The sequence below is a fragment of the Lactuca saligna genome, chromosome 1 (assembly GCF_052625555.1).
Source record: "Lactuca saligna cultivar CGN05327 chromosome 1, ASM5262555v1, whole genome shotgun sequence".
Lineage (NCBI taxonomy): Eukaryota > Viridiplantae > Streptophyta > Magnoliopsida > Asterales > Asteraceae > Lactuca > Lactuca saligna.
In genome coordinates this window covers 60,849,879-60,872,999 of record NC_136417.1, presented here as the reverse complement: position 1 = coordinate 60,872,999, position 23,121 = coordinate 60,849,879, and the positions used below count along the sequence as shown (strand labels likewise).

Below are 23,121 nucleotides of genomic sequence, written 5' to 3'. Positions count from 1 at the left end.
ATTAGCACCTGTATTGTGGCCTGTGTTCTACACTCGCAATGATGGTCGTTGTTTAACGTCGTCGGTATTTTGAATAGATCTTCTACTGCCGTCCCCGATGTTGTTGTGTGTAGATCCCCTTTTTGCAGAGAACCAACGTAGTTTATTGGTTGTATCACTCTGAGGATACGTTCGGATGGCGCCAAATGTTGTGACATGTTCAACAGGGGTTTGGATGTCGGATGATGGATCTTCCTTGAGAGTTTTCACGAGAACAGAATACAAAGAAGAATCGTTAAAGGACATCCTGGTGTTCTCCCGGGACGTCACTCCAACGATCAAGTTAGTTTTCTGAGAGAGGTAATTTTAAGGTAATATTTGTGTGAGAGAATATGGATCCCTTCCTTGAGGCGGAAGAGATCCTTTTATACCTGCTTCTAAAGGATCGTGGGGACCTCGTCCGATGAGCGTGAGACGTGGCCTCCTCTGACTGGGAGGATCACGCCCACGTTAACTAATTGCCTGATGATGTCAAATCTGGGCGTCGCCTAAGGTTTTTGTCACGTCCTGGTTGGTTGTGAGTGAATGAGAAGATCGCAAGGGATATTTTTCCCTGGTGGGGGGAAACGAACTGTCACCCCGGTGCTAGACTGCCTTGGCTAAGACTGGGCATTGTCCAAAATCTTGACGAGATAACGTTTCGTTTATGATGTCCATTATATTTAACGGGACCGTTCATGGTAACGTTAACATTATGTATCTTACCAATTGTACTAAACCCAATATTTCTTTCACTGTAAACTTGCTAGCAAGGTTCAGTTCATCCCCAACAAAAAAAAAAACATTGGAATGGGATTAAACATATTTTGCGATACATTTGAGGAACTACTGATTTAGGGTTATTTTATTCTAATGATTCAAAACAATGTTTGATTAGTTATGCATATGCAGGCTATTTATTTTATTCCTCATAAAGCTAGGTCGCAAACTGGATACATATTCATGAATGGAGGCACTACAATTTCCATGCTCCCAAAAGCAAACACTTGTCGTAACATCCTCAAATCATGCTAAAGTAATTTCACTAAATGAAGCTAGTAGAGAATGCACATGGTTAAGATCGATGAGACAATTCATTTTTTTTTCTTCATGTGTACTAGATAAAGAAAAAGTTCCAACTTTAATTTATGAAGATAACTCGACATATGTCACTCAAATGAAATATGGATATATCAAGAGTGACAAAACAAAACATATACCCTTAAAGTTTTTTGAGTACATTCAAGAGCTTATAAAAGATCAAAAGGTTGAGATAGAATATGTTCAATCCAGCAACAATGTAGCATGCCTCTTCACGAAAGCACTTCATACTGCAATCTTCAAAAATCATGTACATGGCATCGGAATGTGACATGTACATAAAATGATGTCTAAATGAGGGGGAGTCAAGTATATACTGCACTCTTTTTCCCTTCGTTAAAGTTTTTTTTTCTCCACTGGGTTTTTTTAGCAAAGTTTTTTAATGAAACAGTACTTCAAGGTTGAACCCAGATTAGAAAAATTTTCATCCAAGGAGGAGTGTTATAAAATTTATATTAAATTATTGAGTTAGACAATGCATGTGGATGAACAATTTTCACCTCTTTAATAATTTCCTTTACCTATTGAATTACTATTTTGATGATGTGTGAATAAGATGTTATGTATTATTAATACTCATCAAATGTGAAAAATAAATAAATAAATAACATCTTGAATACAATCTTCTAAGGCTATGTTTGGTAGACTAGCTGAAAAGTTAACTGATAACTAAAAAGCTAGCTGTTAAATAAAAAGTTAGCTGATAGCCGAAAAATTAGGTGATAAAAAATAACGTTTGGTAAACTAACTGAAAAGCTAGCAGAAATATATAAAAGGGAAAATGACTTATAAGGGTAACAAAGTATTAGACTTGTACAAAAAATATCATTGAACTTTTTTTTTGTACACATATTACCAATCAACTATAGCTTTTATACACATATGACTATTAAACTTCACCTTTGTTCAAAAAATACCATTATATTACCGATAATAATAGATCATTAGCCATGTAGCATGCCACGTGGCATGCCATGTGGCTGCTGACGTGGATTTTACTGTTTATTATGTACACATTATACCATTAACCTATTTTTTGTACACATTATACCATTAAACTTTTTTTTGTACACCTTTTACCGTTAAACTTTTTTTTATACACATTTTACCATTAATGTTATATATCTTATTGAAAAAATATTATTTCAAAAAATACATATCATTACATAAAAGTAGGTTTCCCATCACCTGATGTGGATTTTATTGATTTTCTAAATTTTAGTAAACTTATCATTATAAGTCATTTTCCTATCGGTAAACAACGACATAATTTCAATGCATTTTTTTAATTATCAACCATAATCAAGAAGAGAGGGATTATAATAAGGTAACATGTACAAAATATTTCATGAGTTTATAAGTGTGCCTCAAACGTAGTTTCCTAAGAAAATGACTTATAAGAATATGTTTACTAGACATTAGCTAAAATAATGAACAATTGAGTATTTCTTCGCCGCTCCAGATAAAAATCTCAAGTTCAAACCTTGTGGGTTTCAATTGATATATGACCAACATAAATTCACAATGTAGTTGTAAAAGAAAGTTCTTAGTATCATTGTAAAAAAACAAATCCTTTCCCACAATAGGTGATGGCAAACTCATTTTATGTAAAAATATGTATTTTTTGAAATGATATTTTTTGAATAAATTATATAAGATTAATGGTAAAATGTGTACAAAAAGTTTAATGGTAAAATATACACACAAAAAAGTTCAATGGTATAATGTGTACAAAAAAATAGTTTAATGGTATAATGTGTACACAATATATAATAAAATCCATGTCAGCAGCCACATGGCATGCCACGTGGCTTGTTACGTGGCTGGTGACCTATTATTACCGGTAATTTAATGGTATTTTTTGAACAAATGTGAAGTTTAATGGTCATATGTGTACAAAAACTATAGTTGATTGGTGATATGTGTACAAAAAAAATTCAATGGTATTTTTTGTATATTTCTAATACTTCGTTAACCTTACAAGTCATTTTCCCTATATAAAATTACATAAAAGAACGTGTAAAAATATATCTTTCTATAATTAATTAAGGGGCGTGTTTGAAAATTTGAAAAAAAAACTCATAAAAAACTAGTTTAAGTAGTTTTTCAAAAAACTAGCTTATAAGCTACTTTTTGATATACCAAATACGACAGCATAAAAAAAACTTAAAAAATAAGCTAGATTTTATCAACTAGCTGTGACGCGTCAAACACAACCTAGGTGTTCACGAATCCTGTCAAATTTTTTTATAATGTTTTAGTTTAGTTTTATTATTTTTACTTTTAATTTAGTTGAATTTATAAGATTTATGATATTTTCCTTTTAATTTTATTAACATTCGATATAATCAATTTATATTAATAAAATTTAAGTAAAAGAACAACTAGACTCGCCGATTGCGGCTCTGGTAAAACGCACCGCCGAAAGAAACAACCACCGGAAGTCCGGAACCTCACACCGTCCCCAACAATGAGAGCCATCGCCGCAGCGGCAGCTAAAGCTATACTTTTTTCTGGAAGACGTTATTCTCACTCGTTTTCTTCAATTCGTGGCTACTCTATCATGATCTCGACACACCTCAACAACACCACTGTAACTCATTCTCAGTCGTCCCCTTACTCCGCCGACCGCTGTTCTCCGTCTCGCCAACTTCTTGCCTTCCCATGGTCCGTCAATCAGATCCGATTCGCCAAAGCTCGCGGCTCCGATGTGAGTTCTTCCCTTTGTGTTGCATCTTAACAAATTAGAAACCTTTATGATTGAGCTTCATGAACATGACTTGATTTGCCTGATTGAAATCACTCTCTGTTCGAATGATTCTTACTTCCTGATAATCAAGTTAACATGTATATAAAATTAAACTCGCAAAATTCATCTGGTATATACGTTAATCTCACATCAACTCGCGAAAATCCTAATAACTCCAAGTCCTTTCTCTAACCCTAATAAAATGCGAGTCTTCTAGAAAATCCACTGATTTAGTGTTTGAAGCTATTACATTCTTCAAATCAAATTTATAACTGATTATATCATATGGAGAATCAACATACTTAGGGCTTAAAAATTACCCAGACACCCAATCAATTCATAATACAGAGCTAATCATCCCTGCAGGTGAGACCAGGAAATGTCATTGAAAGGAAAGGTTTGTCTTCCATTATCTTTCTACTTCTACACTCATTGACAAAGATTCACATATAAACTCATTCAACTCCTTCTACCTTGTTCGTGGGCTTTCATCTACTCCAGGAAAAGTTTACCAAGTAATCTTCTTTCTAATCTCTTTCAACTTATCCACATTTAAAGCAACTCTTTATGTCTGTATGTATTAAGAGCTTATACTTATCTAGGTTGTGAAAGCTCAACATTCTACTCAAGGAAGAGGAGGTGCTATCATACAGGTTTTTATAAAAACCTCCACAAGTTTCCATATCTTGTTACCTTCATTTGTGATTCTTTTTTATAATATTTTGTTTGTATGCTTGTTTGATCAGGTTGAGCTTCGTGATGTTGATAGTGGAAACAAAGTCAATGAAAGATTTCGTACAGATGAAACAGTTGAAAGTAAGCATTTTTAACACAATAAAAAACATTTAATAGTGTTCTCACTTCTCATATCTGTTAATTGTTGTTCAGAAATATTTGTTGAAGCCAAATCTTTCACATACCTATACACAGATGAAGAAACTGACAGCATTGTGTTAATGGAGTAAGTTTTTCTTTTTCCATTTTTTTTTTAAACTCAAATTATTTTACCATGTTTCTCAATTCTCATATGCTTATTTTTTTATCAGGCCTAAAACTTTTGTCCAATTAGATGTGCCCAAACATCTATTTGGCGACTCTCTTCCATATTTAAAAGGTCACGATTCATAAACCAATATCTTGTTTTCATTATTTTAACAATCTGTTTTACTGATTTTTTTTTTTTTAAATTGTCTTGATAACAGATGATATCACAGTTTCTGTGGAACTTTTTAATGATAGGCCTATGTCAGCATCCGTACCTAAACGAGTGACATGTACTGTGGTGGAAGCACAAGTTCCTATGAAGGGCATGGGAGCTACCCCTCAGTATGTTTTTTTTGCTATATTCGATAATGAAAATGAAAAGAGCATTTACGTCTCTTTGCACTGACGAAACATTAAGAGCAAATCGTCCCACCATGCTCTATCTTTTTCCGGAGCAAGTCGTTGTCCCACCTTGCTCTATCTTTTTGTCAGTGTCAATGTCAGTGTCAGTGTCAGTGTCAGTGTCCAGTTCGTTGACTATGTTTTCCATTTTTTGTGACAGTACTAAAAAGGTGTTACTGGACAATGGCCTCAGTGTACAAGTAAGTTTATTATTTTATACAAATCAAAAATGTGTTATATGTTTTTTTTGATAAATAATTTATTTGATTTTTGATATTGTGGATTGTTGTTGTAGGTGCCACCTCATGTTATAACAGGGGACAAGATACTTGTTGACACCACAGACAACTCATATATAAGCAGGTGTTTTTTTTTTTTTTTTTTTTTTTTTATAATTTAAATCATGGAGATTATATCATATGTTTCTTTGTTAATAATTTTTACTATAAGGAATTTGACACCATTTATAATATATTTTCTTTGTTTTTCAATAGGGCTTGAGCATTGGCATTGAGAAAAAAGTTGGAAGTATTTTTGTAGTGAAATTTGTTTAATAAGCATGCAAGTGTTTTTGTGGTAGAGTTGATATTTGTTACCACAATGCATAGATATTTAATAGACATTTTTCTTTTGTTATTTGTTGTTTTGAGTTATTTCATTGAAATGAAAACATAGGGAACTATATCACTATTTTGTTTTCATGAGATGCAAATCACATAATAACAAACAAACTAAAAATAAAATATAAAACAAACTTTAGTCGCTTTCCATACGACGTAGACAATAAATTGTGTTTCATGTCTTCCTCTTCTGATGACAAGTGCTCTTTTGCAACAAGTGTATTCAAAAGCATGAGATAAACCTTCTTAACCTTCCATTCTTCTTTTTGAACTTTTCTTTCTTGCTTTATTTGCTCCAATTCAAGTCTTTTCCTCATGATTTATAAATGCAAAGAACTTTCCACCATGTATGTTACTTTTATTGTTTCTTAATGGAGTTTGAATATGTTGTTTGTAGCTACATTGGTCAAGCAAAAAGGTTGAAAATATATTTGTAGTGAAATTTACTTATGGATGGATAGAAAGAGGGAAAATAAGTATGCAAAGGGTTTTGGACCTTTTGGTCGTACTTTGTTATTTAATACCACAATGCATCGATATTTTGTTGTTGAGTTATTTTAGAGAAATGAAGACATTGGGAATTATATAATTATTTTGTTTTCCATCATACAAAATTATACATGAGATGCAAATCACATAATAAAACACAAACTAAACATATAAAACAAACTACAATCACTTTCCATACAACATCGCCAATAGATGACGTTTCACGTCTTCATCTTCTGGCGACAAGTGTTCTTTTGCTAATAGTGTATTCAAATGCATGTGATACACCTTTTTACTCTTCCTTTCTTCCTTTTTGACCTTTCTTTCTTCCTTTCTTTGCTCCAAATCTAGTTTTTTTCTCATGACTTCAACTTCACTTTCTCTAGTAATCCTTATTGCACGAAGATCCATAACACATTCATTATGACACAAAGAACATTTTTCTTTCTTTTTATACTCACGATTAATTGTTGAACCACCACTATTTGGCGTTTCTGTGTTGGATAGGAAACAATAGTCCCCTTCTTCATTAGTCCTTATTCTTTTTGTGCTATCACCACTTTCATCATCTTCATGGGAATTCGTGTCACTCTCATTTAGTAATTCCCACTTTGGATATTTACACATAACTTCATTAAATACAATAATATCATTGTAAGTGCTCCCACATGTAGCATAAATTTTATGAGCTTCATTCTCAATATCTTTCAGACTCATTTCACTTGTTTTTTGTTTATATGCTTTCCTAAAGGATTCGATCCACTTGATAGCATTTTCATTAAGTCGTTTCCAACGACCTCTCATTTGATTATCGTTTCTTAAGCCGAGTTTTTTTGGGTTTTCTGATTGAGCTTCATTGTATAATTTTTTAACTTGCGCCCACAATGATGTTTTCTTTTGGTTTTTTCCATGAAATTGAAGTTCATTGGCGACACACCATGCTGACATTAAAGCCATGTCTTCTTCAAAATCCCATTTATCGCCTCTTGCATTTTTTTCAAAAGTATTTTGCAATGCTTCGTGATTTTCGATTATAGGAACTTGGTGAACATCCAAAGAAAACTGAAGTTTTCAAAGTATTGATGATTTGGAAATTAATAAGAGTGAGCACAATTCATAAGTCCAATTAGAAATATAGAAATTGCAGATAATAGAAATAAAGTTTTGTAGACTTGTAGTTGTACATGAAGATATGTTAACATTAATATTAAACATAGCCTTCAAAAGTCAAAATTTTAAGCAACGAAGCACCAACAATAACTTTCAAATACCAAATCAAACAAAAATCAAGATGGACCAAAAAAAAGTTATGCGATATAATAGCAAATCCGATCTAAGATGAGAACTATAACCCACAAAATTGTCACAAAAAGAGATTAAAAAAAAAAAAAAAAAAAAAAAAAAAAAAAAAAAAACTGAATTTAATGAGAAGAAAGCTCTGAATAAAGAACGAGCTATAAGGAGATCTAGAACCCTAAAACAAGTATAAAGCACTAATTACCTAAACAACGGCTTTTTAACGATTACAAAGCAAAATAAACCAGTAATTTGGTGTGAATATAAACATATACCTTGATCGTATCGCCGGATTGAAAGAGACAAGTAGTAGGTGTACCGGATGCTCCGCCATTGACGGAGGGATTAACGGTAGGCCATACAACGGCGGCGGCGGCGATGGGCTCTGCTTTTACATCTCCCATTTTGAGACAATTATGATAAGATTGAAAAAAAAAGGAGGGAAAGAAGAAGGGCGAATGGGAGAGGGAGGGTTTGAGTCGGAGAGAAAACCCAAATAATTATACGATGAATCCCTCTTGGCTCACTTGTTCATTTGGGTTATTCTTATTCCATTTTTACCCCTTGGGTCATGATGGAATTGTTAATTATTTGATGTCAAAAATAATAAACGAAAAAACGACTATATTAATTTTGGTTTAATTAAAAAACTTTCTTTTTTTTGAAACAGCAGGTGTACTAAACTTATTCCAAAATTATTTCATCTATGTCCACTGCAGGAGGTCCTCGACCTAAAAAAGGGAAGGCAACACCAGATACCGTTAGACTAGAAGCCTTTGGTAAACGAAAAACTATATGCAGATCAATATAATTTTGATTTTTGGGTTTGTTGAGTCATGAAATGAAAGCATAAGGAATTATATCATTATTTTGTTTTGTAGAATACAAAATTACAGATACAAAAGATGCAAATCACATAATAAAATACAAACTAATCACAAAATATAAAACAAACTACAATCACTTTCCATACAACATCACCACATTTCATGTCTTTATCGCCTGCCGACAAATGTTCTTTTGTTAATAGTGTATTCAAATGTATGTGACACACCTTCTTACTCTTTCTTTCTTCTTTTGGCAGACAAATGTTCTTTTGCTAATAGTATATGTGAGACACCTTCTTACTCTTTCTTTCTTTTTTGACCTTTCTTTCTACCTTTCTTTGCTCCACGTCGGTCTTTTTCTCATGACTTCAATTTCACTTTCTCTAATAATCCTCATTGCACAAACTCCTGCTACAAAATCAATTGTTGAACCATCATTATTTGACATTTATGGATTGAAATGGACACAATACTCCTCTTATTCTTCACTAGCCCTTGTTCTTTGTGTGGTATTGTCACAACTTTCATCATTACCCACTTCATATTCATAACAAGAACGCGTTATGTCACGATTTTTATGTAATTCTCACTATGGATGTTTACACATAATTTCATTAAATACAATAAGGTCATCATACATGCCCCCCCCCCATGCAACATAAATTTTATGAGCTTCGTTTCCAATATTTTTCAGACTCATTTCACTCGTTTTCATTTTATATGCTTTCCTATAAGCATCGATATACTTAATAGCATTTTCGTTAATTCGTTTCCAACAACCTCTTATTTGATTTTCATTCATCGATTGTAGTTTTTCTAGCTATTTTGTTTGAGTTTCATCATATAATTCCTTAATGCGGGACCACAATCACATTTTCCTTTGTTTTTTGTTTTTTTCTATAATGTTGATCTTCACTAGCAATACACCATAACATTAAAATCGTGTCTTCTACAAAATCCCATTTATCGGCTCTTGCACACTTTTCAATATTATCCGAAGCTCGAACATTTCCAGTGATAGGAACTTGATCAACATCTAAAAAAAACTTGAGTGTTCGTAGTATTGAGATTTTGGATAATCTTAAAAGTTTCAAATTTCATAACTTTTTATGGGATATGTTGGATCCAAACTATGAATTACAAAGAGTAGAAGGATACAGTTGGGTTTGTATATGAAAATGTATCAATATTATGCTTTATCAAATGAAAAAAAATGGCGTACTGTGTTTTCTTATACAAAATACTTTATAAATTATAAGATAATTTCTATTAAAAAAAATTACACACCAACCAATCAAGAAATGATACATGCATGGAGTATGATTCATGAGTGATATTTGACCAAACCAAACCAAACCCAACCTAATCTTTGTTTGGTTGTCTGATTGGTTTGATGACATTTCTTTCCCTTTTCTTCATTGTTTTATTTTGTTTCAAGAATACAGATCAAAAGTATATTTCTGAGCATAAATCACCAATAACTTCCATATACCAAATCAACCAAAATTGAAACAGACTAATATGCAAAACCAGTTTAAGCATATATTTTCAAAACTCAGTTTAGAACACTTAATTTTGAACAAACCCAAACCCACATATCAGTAAAGTGAAATCTAACATGAGAGTTAGAATCCCACAAAGTTATGTAAAAAATCGCACAAAATAAAGAACAAAACTACAAGTACACCTAGAACCCTAAAACAAGTGTTGGTAAATAGCTAAATAGACGGTTTTAACGATTACAAATCAGAATATGTAGGGTTCAAAATGAAAATAGTGAGAAGTCGAAATAGGTTTTAGTTTGTTAGGTTGCGAAATCGGGTTGATTTCGAAATGTATGTATTTACAAGGCATGTTGAATTCGAACTTAATGCTTAGGGTAGGTATATTAATAAAGAGTATCCTTTTGCACTATTCATTCTGTAAAACTCTCTTGAACTCGTGTACTCCTTACAGACGTTACCAAGCCAATCAGATCTTATTTACTCAACTTGTTCTTATTGCTTTTTGTGATTGATTTCATATTGATAACTTGATTCTAATACACATCATAATTAACCAATAATTTGGAGTGGATATAAAGTACAGGGATACCTTGATCGTATCGCCGAAGTGGAAGACACATGTAGCAAGCGTAGCAGATGCTCCGCCGTTGACGGGGGGATTAACGGTAGGCCATATGCCAACGACAGGCTTTGGTTTTACCTCTCCCATTTGAGACAATTATGTTAAGACTGAAAACGGAGAGAAAGAAAGAGGGAGGGTTTGAGCGAAGAAAAGCAATTATTTATATGGTTATGGATTCTTAAAAGTAAAGTCTAAAATCACCGGTTCATTTGGGTTTTCATATTTCCCATTTTTACCTTTATTCGGTTCACATTTTCATTTGAGTTCAACTAAAAAAAATAGTAGCACAAACATACTCACATAGGGCTTAAAAAAGCATGACAAAACTTGAGTCGAATCCTTATAACTTAGATTTGCTTCTTTGTATGTTTTGAGCTCGATTTAATACACGAACATGAGAAGATCCTCAAAACATAACCCTCTTTTTAAGTATACATAGATGATTTTGGATGAACAATGATTGCTTTTTTAGGAAGGTCAGTATTATATTTACATATAAAAATAATACTAAAAATCAATAAAAATTGATTTTTTTTCTTCGCAAATTTAATGGTTTGCTACAACAAAGTTGAATATATAGTGTCCATGATCACTCAATTTTGAATATTTACTCTCCATCTTACTTGGGATTAACTTGCAACAAAACTTAAATACAATAGATAACAAAAGAAAATTGACAAAAATAGTTATATCTTTATATGTTTTTTAACATAATAATAACCGTATTAAAAAACAAAATTACTTTGAATAACTATATATTAACAAAAATAGTTATATCTTTATATGTTTTTTAACATAATAACCGCATTAAAAAACAAAATTACTTTGAATAACTATATATTGACAAAAATAATCATATCTTTATATGCTTTGTAACATAATAACCGCATTAAAAAAACAAAATTACTATATTTCCATCAGGCGCTATGAAATTGTGGATCACATTGGGATTTTTTTTTCTTTCCAAGGTATTGTTGGCCTGCCACAACTAGTTGGGTTTTTTTTTTTTTTTTTTTTTTTTTTTTTTTTTTTTTAAAATTGTCATGACAAGTTAAAAAGTAGCTAATAAACTAGCTTATATAATCTAACTTTTTGAAAAGCTAATTTGAGTAGTTTTTCAGGAGTTTGTTCAAGATTTTTCGAATATACACTATTATAAAAAAAAATAATAATAAAAACATATTATTGTAAATGTTCGCTTATGCCATCTTATATCTTTCAGTTAGCTTATGAGCTAGTTTTTATCAAACTTTATTTTTTGTCAGCTAGCATATAAGGTAACAACTAGTTTATCAGCTACAAACTAGCTTTTCAGCTAGTATGTCAAACATAGTTGATAGTCTAAAAATAGTTTTTTGTATTGGTGATAATACGAATTATAACACTCTGAAATTCACAAAAAAAATTATAAAATAGCAAGTGCAATTGTGTAAATGTAATTTTCTTGTTCGCTTGAAGATTCTATGGCTCTAATATGAAATTTCGTTTCAACACATTTCGTTCCTAATGTCATCTTCTTATATTTATTTTTGTTTTGAATACTTTATGATTTGTAATATAAGATTGGGAAGGCAGATGTGATAGATTTATAAATAGTTTCAAGAAATGGTATCGTAGGAGACATTCCCCAGAAAAAAAAAGTTATAAGTTAACCATTATTAGAATAATAAATCCGAAAATCATCCTTATCTTAAAGATCACTATTAAATTTATTCTTACTGAAATCTAACATACCTTAAGAGAGTTCAGTATAGGTACATTAACATCGTTGAGAGGCTGATCTGGCCCTCCACAACATTGTTGCTCGTTGCCTCTCAACAACAAAAAAAATAATAATAATAATAAATAAAAAATAAAAAATAAAAAATAAAAAAAAACAATTCTTTTTTTTTTATGTGACTTATCATATTTCTTTAAAAAAACAAAAAATAATTTTTTTTACCTATAAAGTGGTGTGGAAGATATTTCCTCAAAAAGTAATGTGACTTAGGATATGATAATATGAGATGTAACAAAAATTTAGTATGGATGGGATGACTTGTACTTACCAGCCTAATATATTTCCAAAGGCTCGTGGATGTAGGTTTAAATCATGAATACATCAACAAAATCTTATGATCATTTCTTGATTCATCACTCTTATAGAGATGTTCATTGTAAGCAATATGCAGGGCCGGCTCTATGTAGAGATTTTTTAGGCTAGGGTTTAGGGCCCCCAATTCTATGAGGCCTCATATTTTTCAAAATCTAAAAGTTTAGTCCATTAAAAAATCCAATCCGATAACCACAAAATAAATGAAGCGGAAGAATAAATCAACGATCGCTGCATTCATGAAACTGAAATGACATTGCATTCTTCTACTGATTCTATTTTCTGTGACATATTCATCTCATCTGTTTTTGATTTCCGAGTATAGTAAAGACCAAAGGACTCCAAATTTTTGGCCTGCTTAGAGCCCCTAAAATGTTTGAGCCGCCCATGGCAATATGTGTACCTTTTCTGTACAAAAATACATAATTTCAACTTCTTTTTTTTTTTCTCATGTTTTTTACTATACGTACATAGTCACCATAATAAAGAATAACTCACATATTTGATTGTTTCGAGCACCATACCATTTTGTATCGGACCGGTTTCCTTCAACTGATTATTCATAGCCAAATGATTTACGGTTAAAATAAAATATCAATATGTAGCCATTGGGTTAATCATATCATTAACAATATTACTGGAAAAATGATTAACAACAAACAACATCACCATATTTAGAGGCAAGCTAGCAACACTTACAAAATACCTGACATCAACGTCATCAAATTTCTACATAAACAATGCTTGTTCTAGGACTTTGTAAAGACAAACAAAAGACAAATCTTAACTTGGAAGCTACCAAGTTAACCAACCTATACAAATTGGTATCAAAAGTCAATTTCACACCATACTTTGTATAATCTGAGTTATATGCTACATCACATTACTAAAAAAACTAGTTAAATGAACTCCATTTTGAACAAAATAATTATGTATCTAAAGTGCTTGAGATAAATGGTTAAAACCTTAACTCATATGAAATAGTAAAGCACCCTCTACAAATGCTAAATGTAGTTTGCCAATAGTTAGAAAATCCGGATTTATGGCTACGATGAGTGACGTTCAGATAAATGAAGCCTGAAATATATGGATCATATTAATTAAAATGTTAACTTTTAGAAATATTTATGTTACATTTCAACATATTAAAATGTGAGCTTGTAGAAATAATTACGTTACATCTCCATAGTCTTATATGAAATTTTGAAACAAAATTGACTTAGTTCGAAATGTAATTTTTCAGGGATTTAGTATTTGTTTTAGTGCATATAAAAAAGTTTGAGTTTTTTACTCTACTTATCCATAATCACATGGTCATTTTTATCAATATCCCTAAACCATCAATAATCATTTTTTGCATTACATTTAAACATCCTTTGTAAACAACCTAAATTAAGATAGTTATTCTCTCCGTTAATCGAGCAAAATATTATTTTTCTAGGTTGTAATTTTTTTTTAAACAATTTTCTTCCTCAAATATTTAATATGAATCCATATATTGCAACCGTTACAACATATTAGTAAACTTTGGTTGCGATGTACTCTTTAATTGTGATACAGTGATGTAGGTATGTATGTATGTATGAGTTTTTAAAAACTTATTATATTAAGAATATTTTAACTTTTTAAAGGTGGTATTTGGGATTGTTTATTTGAAGTGCTTATTGTTTCATTATGGACATCAATAATAATAAGAAGTTTTAAATATGTGAATATGAATATTTTATAAACACTTGTTAACTTAAATAATGAGTTTTGGTAAATTACTTTCTTAATTATTGACTTATTTAAAGAGTTTTTTTATAAGTATCTTCTAATTATACATATAAGCACCATTTATCAAACACTAAAAAATTAACTTATTAACTTATTATGTTTTGATATCGGATAAGCAAAATTAAACATTTTTTTTCTAAAACTTCGTTTTGATACCGGATAAAGTGATAAGCATTTTTACTATAAATTATAAGTCGTTTTAAATAAACAATCCCAAACATCCCTATAAGTAAGGGTGTTATTCAGTTGCTTTTTTCGAGTTTCAGTTTAATCGGTTCAGTTTTATCGTTTTTTACATCGTAAAACTAAGTATAACAAAACCAAATAATGTTCGGTTTAATCGGTTTTAGTTAATTCGGTTACGGTTTTTTTGGTTTGGTTTACCAATTAAACCGAATAAAAATTTGCATGTAAAAATAAATATTAAACTATAAGAAAAAAGACTTACTAAACTTTTACTAAATGGAAAAAAAAACACTAATATATAACATATTATATTCAATTTCTGATGGCGTGTTGTTTTGAATTGTCGATGCACTCATACAAGTTGTAGAGAAGATATATATATATATATATATATATATATATATATATATATATATATATATATATATATATATATATATATATATATATATATATAGTTACATATGAAGATGAAAAAAATAATAAAATGTTAATTGACATTTGACCAATTAGTTGTTGCATTTTCATAGAATATATAAACAATTAGACTTTTATAATTGCTAATAATTAAATAACGAGTTATGGAAAAAAAAAATTCAATAGCTAATCTATCAATTTCAATATAAAATGTTAATTTATAGATATAAACTAGAAAAATATATATTAATCAAATAGTTTATTTGTCTTAACCAAAATAATAAAAATTAACAAATACCAAACCATATAAAGCATCATTATTCAATTAATCAAATTGAATTAACAGAATAATCAAATAAACCGAACCAAATAAACCGAACCAAATAAACCAAATATCATTTGGTTTAGTTCGGTAGTTCGGTGGTTCAGTTTTGTTATTTCAGTCATATACCAAACCAAAAGTTGCATTTATCAAATTAGTCATGTTATTTTCGGAATGGATATTGTATATTTTGGTGACATTGTATTTTACTAAATTGAAATGACAGATTGTTTAGTAGTTATGTCAATCATATAGTATATAAATATTTTTCTTTTATTATTTTAAGGATTTTTATAATAAAATGAGTTTAAATGATATCAATAATTCAATATAAAAATCGATGGGCCAACCAAAATTCATAATTTCATATGGATAAGTGGGCCAGGTTAAGTAATATAAATTCCAATATAAGTTTTCGAAATTTAGGGCAAGAGAGAATATTTATTTTGGAAATCGGAGGGACAAAACGGTAAATTTGCATAGCCGGCTGGGGACGGGTGAAAGGCTGGCGGGAGTGGGTGGAGCCACGCTTGCTGTCTGTCGAATCTTATCGACTACATTTCCCTCTTTTTACAGTCTTCTTAGATCGAAATCAGAGCATAAAACCTCAACTTTTCTTCCAACTGATTCACACACACTCCGAGAGAGATATGAGGGAGATCATAAGTATACACATAGGTCAAGCTGGAATTCAGGTTGGAAATTCATGTTGGGAGCTTTATTGCCTCGAACATGGCATTCAGCCCGATGGTTTGATGCCTAGGTTTGTTCTTCCTTTTTCCTTCTTCGATTCCCTTTCATTAATTTTCAGTAAATGTATTTGGTTGAATACATCTACTTTCAGTGTTCGTTGAATTCTGCTGTTTTTGTAGCTTCATTTAACACATATATTGATGTTTCTATCGAATCTCTTTTTCTGTTTACCTTTTCTACTTTCTTACTTCGCTAATGTTCATGATTCGTACTCTGTTTTTGTTCTATGATTTCAATTTCTGATTCTCGATCGATCTGAATTTATGGTAAAGTACTAAAGTGTTCGTTAGGTCATACATTTAGGGATCTTACTTCTTATGTCATTAGAAATGGAAAATTTCTTCGATTAAATGCGTTTCAAGTGATCCAAACTCGGATCTCAAGTTCATAAGCTAAAATTCGATGGATCTACGTGGTTGACTTTCTTTGACTGTAATAAAGTAAACACGACCATGAAAATTCCAATAGTTTAATCTCTTGATTCACTCCGATTCCGAATAGATCTTCACAATGCACAATGCAGCTAACAAATCAAACTATTTCTTTCTTTTTTCAGTGACACAACACCTGGAGTTGCAGATGATGCATTCAACACGTTCTTTAGTGAAACTGGAGCAGGAAAGCATGTTCCAAGAGCAATATTCGTTGATCTTGAGCCAACTGTGATTGATGAAGTTAGAACAGGAACTTATCGCCAACTCTTCCACCCTGAACAACTTATTTCTGGAAAAGAAGATGCTGCTAATAACTTCGCAAGAGGCCATTACACAGGTACTTAACGATTTATCCAAATTCTATCTTATATTCATCCAATCATATACAAATACAACGATAAAAAGTTAAAAACACACCTCTTTTTTTCTCAGTGGGAAAGGAGATTGTTGATCTATGCCTTGATCGAGTAAGAAAGTTAGCAGACAACTGCACTGGTTTACAAGGGTTTTTAGCATTCAATGCTGTTGGTGGTGGAACTGGTTCTGGACTCGGGTCTTTATTGTTAGAACGTTTGTCTGTTGACTATGGAAAAAAGTCAAAGCTTGGGTTCACAATTTATCCTTCTCCTCAGGTGCTTTATTATCAAAGCATCTTCAACGTGATGTTTTTTTTTTTTTTTTTTTTTGAGTTAGTTAAACACAATATTTATAACAACAATGCTTTATTATCAAAGCATCTTCAACGTGATATTTTTTATTTTGAGTTAGTTAAACACAATATTTATAACAACAATGCTTTATTATCAAAGCATCTTCAACGTGATGTTTTTTATTTTGAGTTAGTTAAACACAATATTTATAACAACAAGTTGTTATCATCAACTTTCAGGTCTCAACAGCAGTAGTAGAACCCTACAACAGCGTCCTTTCAACACACGCGCTACTCGAACACACAGATGTTGCGGTTTTATTAGACAACGAAGCAATCTACGACATATGTAGGAGATCACTAGACATCGAGAGGCCAACATACACGAATTTAAACCGATTAATTTCTCAAATCATATCATCTTTAACAACTTCTCTTCGATTTGATGGAGCAATTAATGTTGATATTACTGAGTTTCAAACAAACCTTGTCCCATACCCTCGGATTCATTTCATGCTTTCCAGTTATGCCCCTGTGATTTCGGTTGAGAAAGCGTATCATGAGCAGCTTTCGGTGCCTGAGATTACGAATGCGGTGTTTGAGCCTGCGAGTATGATGGCGAAGTGTGATCCGAGACATGGGAAGTATATGGCGTGTTGTTTGATGTATCGGGGAGATGTTGTTCCGAAAGATGTTAATGCTGCTGTTGCAACAATCAAAACAAAACGCACTGTGCAATTTGTTGATTGGTAAGAAATTAATTTTATTATTATTGCTATTGTTGTTATATGATGATAATATATGTAGATTGGTTTATTGATTTATGAAATTAAAACTGACTGTTGTTTTTGTATTTTGGGGTTTTTTTTTATGGATTAAACCTCAACTTTAATTTTATTTTTCTAAAAAAGACCCTTTTTTTTTTTTTTTTTTTTTTTTCGATTTGGCCGTTTTACCAGGTTTACTAAATTTTTTTCCGGGAAAAACCCTAAACATTTTTTTTATTGAAAAACTCATTTTTATTTTTATTTTATGGTTTTTTTACGGATTAAATTTAAAACTCAAGTTTATATTTTTCCTGAAAAAGACTTTGCATTTTTTTCATTTTTTCTGATTTGGCCCTTTTGTTCATTTTTCTCTAAAAAAAGTTGTAAAATGTGAGGGTTTTTTTCAGGAGAAACTAAAAAAGTTGAGGATTTATTTGGAAATATTTAGAAGGTTGAGGTTTTTTTTTTCCGGAGAAATAAACAAAGTTGAGGGTTTGTTTTGGAAAATTAAAAAATTTAAGGTGTTTTTCATGGAAAAAAATAAAGATGGGATTTAATGTGGAAAAAACACAAAATATAAGGTTTTTATAAGATTAACCCTTTTTTTTTACGGATTAAACCTCAATCTTTTTTTTTTTTTTGTTAAAAAAGACCTTGTATTTTTTTTACTTTTTTCGATTTGGCACATTTAGCAGGTTTACTTGTAATCTTCTGGTTTTAAACAATTGTTTTTTTTTTTTTCTTTTTTTCCTGAAAAACCCTTCATTTTTACCTTTTTTTATTTATTTTTTGAAAAAACCTCACATTTTACATTTTTTTGGAAAAAAAAAAAAAGTTAAGGTTTTTTTCGTGAAAAAAAGGTTGAGGTTTTCTCTGGAAAAAAAATTGTCTAAAACTGGAAGATTACCAGTAAACCTGGTAAGAGGACCAAATTGGAAAAAATGGAAAATTTGAAGGTCTTTTTTTAAGAAAAAAAATAAAGTTTTTGTTTAAAAATTTCAACACGTCAATTTTTACTTTAAGTTTCCAAAAATAACTATTTTTTTTAATTATAATTTCATGGTATTTAATTATTTTAATTTGTAAAAAAAACAATTTTTTAGATGCTATATAATTCTTTAAATAAAATATGCAATTTACAACGATATACCTTTATATATATCACAAAACTTCATTTTTCTTCACATATCAAATATAAATTTTTATCTAGTTTCTACTTTATACATAACAATCCATTCCATTGATTTTGCTATAGGTGATTTGGAATTTAATATTGTTAATATTTGTTTGACTTTGACAGGTGTCCAACTGGTTTCAAATGTGGTATTAATTACCAGCCGCCATCAGTTGTGCCAGGTGGTGATCTAGCAAAGGTCCAACGAGCGGTTTGCATGATCAGCAACAACACAGCAGTTGCTGAGGTGTTTTCACGCATTGACCATAAGTTTGACTTGATGTATGCAAAGAGGGCGTTTGTTCATTGGTATGTTGGTGAAGGGATGGAAGAAGGAGAGTTTTCAGAAGCACGTGAAGATCTTGCAGCTCTTGAGAAAGATTATGAAGAAGTTGGTGCTGAAGGAGTCGATGATGAAGGAGAGGATGAAGAGTATTAACTATTCAAAATGGTAAATGGTGACACTCTTGTTTTGTGGAATAATGGATTCTTGGATTATTATTATTATTATTTTTTTAATGTTAGGGTTAATACTCTTTTGTGATGAACCATGTTATGTATGTGTGCTTATATTATATTCTTTCTAATTTGAGAAATACACCAAGTGATTTGCAATGAATTAGGAAAGAAAGAAAGTGTTTATGTTGAGTTTTTTTGGTAGAAATTTCACATTATCACTAAATTAACTCAAATAAAGCAAGTAATGAAGTAGCCCCCTCTCCACACCAACATTGATGATCTATTACAAATTAAAATCGTAAATAATTATTTATTTGATATAATGATACGGGTGATCACCCATGCGATTATATTTAAGAACTATTTACAAATATGACCATATATTTTGAGAATATATTTTGGGGTAGCCATTATTTTTTGATACTTGACAAACCATGAGGTTTACAAAAAAGAACTTGTAAACCGTGAAGGCAAGACGAAAGTCTTGCATGTCTCTGCTTTTCAAAAGTTCATTTTCATTGTTGTCTTTGTCTGTTGGATTTTTTGCTGCAAAAAAATAAGTGAAGGTCATCATATTGCTTGCGTCCGTGGATCATCGATTGAAAAAAAACGCTATGCAAATAGGTAATCAATAAACTTTCATTTTTTGGTAAAATAGTTGTAACTGCTACTCGATTACTCTGCAAAGTGGTTTTTAGTGTTTTAAGTTATTTGTTTAGTTACATGAATTTGATAAGCATATAATACAATTTCCTTGAACGGAATTGCAATAGTGTAAAGAGGATTGACACCAACGTGAATGATGAAGCTCTCGTGAATGGTTCATGTAGGTCCGTGAGACCTTCACGACCATCCACTAACCATGTGCTGAAACTTTAGAATTGACATTCTCGTAACTGTCTGTAGGCAAATGTGTAACTATATTTTTGCTTGTGATTAAATAACATTGTCTAAAATATCATATGATCTAAGGCTATTATGCAACCCAAATCGACCATCAAGTCGAATGTGCACTTCATGTTAGAAGTCTCCTGAGAAATCCTTAAGACCTGTAGTCACACTCAACAACAAAGTACGTCAGTCGCGTCTCGGGGAAGCGCTTCGATGATCAAGTTAGTGGTTGGTGATTGATTGTGCCAATCGAAGATTTGAGAGAATAGAGATCATCACCTGAGAGGTCTATTTTCGTTATAAAGTTAGGGTTTTCTTACACATGACCATGAAAGTTGTATGTGTGCTCAATTGAGCAGTTATAACTTCTCTCTTGGAGATCGAGGAAACCATCGCATTAGTTATCTTATCATATAAGTTCCAATTTTACCGCTTATATCCTTCCCTTATATATTGATGCTTGCCAGGTTATTTTCACCTCTGTCATTCGCTTCTTCCATCTTGTCTTCTTTTTCTTTATTCACAATGATGCTCCCAATCACCATCGTTTCTTCTGACAACATCATTCCAACCCCAGAATATGTCGCTTCCCTAAGAGAGATGTATGAATTCTAGCATGAATTTGGAGTTACCATTCCGCTTGAAGGGGCATTGTTCTCTGATCCTCCATCGGGCAAGGTGAGTGTGTACGTCAAGACTTTTGATGTTGGTTATCGTCTTTCGACGACCAATTTTATGAATTGCTTTATTGATCTCAAGGGTTGGAACCATATTTATGGGTATTCAAGAATTAATTTCGTTTTTCGACTACCAACGACAAGTACACCTTTTACTCTCGTAAGAACAACTATGTTCTTATTTTGGTGGGGAGAGCTAGCCTTAAAAGCTGGCAAAATCATTGGTTTTAGGTTGATGGATCTCGTGTTGGAGGGCCTTACTTTTGTACATAATCCACTTCCGATAGTGCTCCAAAGTTATCACCTCATAATCAAGAAGTTGTTCGTTTGCTCAATGGCTTCCAAGTTGTTCCTGAGGATTTCCCTGAAGCTTTCTTAGTCGGAGTAGGAACGAGCACTGAGTGACGTTTTGGGGAAAAAATGTTTGAGTTCTTTGTTGTCAACGGTGATTAGCTTTCCTTCCTTCCTATGTAACTTACGTTCATTGTCTTATTATTCCCCCCCCCCCCCCCCCCCCCCCCCCCTTTTTTTTTCTTTTATATAAATACAACAAATATAGAGGGGTTAAAACCCTTATTGTTTGTTGTGGGACTTGCAGGGGTTGAGCATGTTTTGAGCTTTGTGGAAGTTTTAGGAAAGAATTTTGAAGGAGATCTTCAGTTAAGGAGATTGATCTGGCTGAATCTCTCCCTCTGCCAAGCCGTCGGTTGTCTAGGGCTATATATGTCGTGGGCTACCGAGCCATGTTGTCAATCCTCTCAGCGATCCCTAATGTATTCTTTTTAACACTCCCGTGATTGGCTTGTGTAAACATGACAAGTGAAATGATTATGAGTCCATAGAGGATAACAAAGAAAGGATCCTGTTCGAGATTAGTGACCGCTTGGTTAGGAGAAAATCTCTGTTGGATTCTTCCAACTTCATTGGGGGTGGTGATGGTGTAACACTCTGTTTCGTGTTGTTTCATAATTCGGGGCTGTAACCCGAAGATCAGTTATCATAGGGATTTGGGCCTTGGAGAAAGAGAGTTTAGACCCCCCCCCTTTGGATGTGGATAATGTAAATTAGGTGATCTGGGGGTTTAGTTGGTGCTTTGGAGCCCAAATGTATAATAGTAAAGTGGTGGTGCGGGCCTTTTATGAATTTTCTATTTAAGTTTAGGAAGTATTAAGGAAAAGGAGAGTTGATAGGATTGTATACCTTCTCATTACCTTTCCGTGGATATAAGGATCGCCGAAAATGGAGTTAGAATAAAGAAGTTATGACCGTTTGAAGTTATGAGGATTTTGGGCTAGCTGGGAACGTTGAGCGTACAAGGAATGTACGTTGGGCGTTCATGGCCAGGTGATCATGGAGACTCCTTCGCGTATACTGGGATGTTGGGAAATCACGAATCACACCCAAACCTTAATTTAGGGCCTTGGACCCTATTTAAATACCTTAACTCATTTCCAATCCTTCTTATCTTCACCCTCCATCACCTCTAACCCTAGATTCGAAACCCTAGCCCCATTTGGAAGGATTTTGAGCCTTGGAGTGATTTTGGGTGGATTTTTAGTGCATTTGGAAGAACTCCTTTTAGAAGTGTGGGTTGTCTTGGAGCTTGGAGATTCAGGCCTTGTTTATTTTGATCTAGCTTCTGGAGGTATAAAGACTTAATCTTGATGATGCATTTTTTTAGATCTAGCTAGTTTTTGGGTATTATGAACTTTTGGCTACTTTAGTGCATAAAGTGTAGATCTTGAAAGTTTGTGACCTTGTTATGGATAAAGTTGGGAACTTAATCCATCGAAACATCATATTGATTCATATCCAAATCCTAGGGTTAGATAATATAATTGATAGCTTGATACATAAGAAAGTATTAGATATCCATATTATGCTAGATTAATTGTCATGATTAGTGATAAG

At 32.0% G+C, this 23,121-nt stretch overlaps 3 protein-coding genes and 1 long non-coding RNA gene across 6 annotated transcripts; 2 read left to right on the top strand and 2 right to left on the bottom strand.

Moving 5' to 3' along the window:
- Positions 1–3,500: 3,500 nt before the first annotated feature.
- On the top strand, positions 3,501–5,955 carry LOC144998668 (elongation factor P (EF-P) family protein). The gene is made up of 11 exons (XM_078958402.1): positions 3,501–3,829; positions 4,235–4,265; positions 4,370–4,383; positions 4,471–4,521; positions 4,615–4,684; positions 4,757–4,829; positions 4,915–4,982; positions 5,071–5,194; positions 5,415–5,454; positions 5,550–5,617; positions 5,749–5,955. The coding sequence occupies exons 1-11, from the start codon at positions 3,590–3,592 to the stop codon at positions 5,753–5,755; spliced, it is 786 nt and encodes a 261-aa protein (XP_078814528.1). The 5' UTR covers positions 3,501–3,589; the 3' UTR covers positions 5,756–5,955.
- A 493-nt stretch (positions 5,956–6,448) lies between these two features.
- On the bottom strand, positions 6,449–8,189 carry LOC145037435 (uncharacterized). The gene is made up of 2 exons (XM_078986089.1): positions 7,935–8,189; positions 6,449–7,425 (listed from the first exon to the last, which is right to left on the bottom strand). Exons 1-2 carry the CDS (start codon positions 8,061–8,063, stop codon positions 6,550–6,552), a joined length of 1,005 nt encoding a protein of 334 aa, XP_078842215.1. The 5' UTR covers positions 8,064–8,189; the 3' UTR covers positions 6,449–6,549.
- Positions 8,190–8,496: 307 nt separating this feature from the next.
- LOC145037429 (uncharacterized) lies at positions 8,497–10,871 on the bottom strand. Of its 2 annotated transcripts, none has more exons than XR_013678855.1 (2): positions 10,581–10,871; positions 8,497–8,897 (listed from the first exon to the last, which is right to left on the bottom strand). It is a non-coding gene; the product is annotated as an uncharacterized LOC145037429 (long non-coding RNA). The 2 variants fall into 2 exon arrangements; XR_013678850.1 differs by having other exon boundaries at positions 8,497–8,894.
- Positions 10,872–15,855: 4,984 nt separating this feature from the next.
- LOC145037412 (tubulin alpha-1 chain-like) lies at positions 15,856–19,802 on the top strand. 2 transcript variants are annotated; one of them, XM_078986071.1, is made up of 6 exons: positions 15,856–16,169; positions 16,716–16,930; positions 17,026–17,225; positions 17,483–17,991; positions 19,310–19,430; positions 19,516–19,802. In XM_078986071.1, the coding sequence occupies exons 1-6, from the start codon at positions 16,057–16,059 to the stop codon at positions 19,636–19,638; spliced, it is 1,281 nt and encodes a 426-aa protein (XP_078842197.1). In that variant the 5' UTR covers positions 15,856–16,056; the 3' UTR covers positions 19,639–19,802. The 2 variants fall into 2 exon arrangements, with proteins under 2 accessions (XP_078842197.1, XP_078842194.1); XM_078986068.1 differs by having other exon boundaries at positions 15,863–16,169; positions 19,310–19,802.
- The last annotated feature ends 3,319 nt before the right edge of the window (positions 19,803–23,121 follow it).

Coding starts and splice junctions, on each gene's coding strand:
- LOC144998668 (XM_078958402.1), top strand. CDS start 3,590: ATGAGAGCCATCGCCGCAGCGGCAGCTAAAGCTATACTTTTTTCTGGA. Junction 4,685..4,756: donor TACAGATGAAACAGTTGAAA/GTAAGCATTTTT, acceptor ATTGTTGTTCAG/AAATATTTGTTGAAGCCAAA. Junction 5,195..5,414: donor GGCATGGGAGCTACCCCTCA/GTATGTTTTTTT, acceptor TTTTTGTGACAG/TACTAAAAAGGTGTTACTGG.
- LOC145037435 (XM_078986089.1), bottom strand. CDS start 8,063: ATGGGAGATGTAAAAGCAGAGCCCATCGCCGCCGCCGCCGTTGTATGG. Junction 7,426..7,934: donor AATCCGGCGATACGATCAAG/GTATATGTTTAT, acceptor TGAAAACTTCAG/TTTTCTTTGGATGTTCACCA.
- LOC145037412 (XM_078986068.1), top strand. CDS start 16,057: ATGAGGGAGATCATAAGTATACACATAGGTCAAGCTGGAATTCAGGTT. Junction 16,170..16,715: donor CCCGATGGTTTGATGCCTAG/GTTTGTTCTTCC, acceptor TTCTTTTTTCAG/TGACACAACACCTGGAGTTG. Junction 17,226..17,482: donor CAATTTATCCTTCTCCTCAG/GTGCTTTATTAT, acceptor ATCAACTTTCAG/GTCTCAACAGCAGTAGTAGA.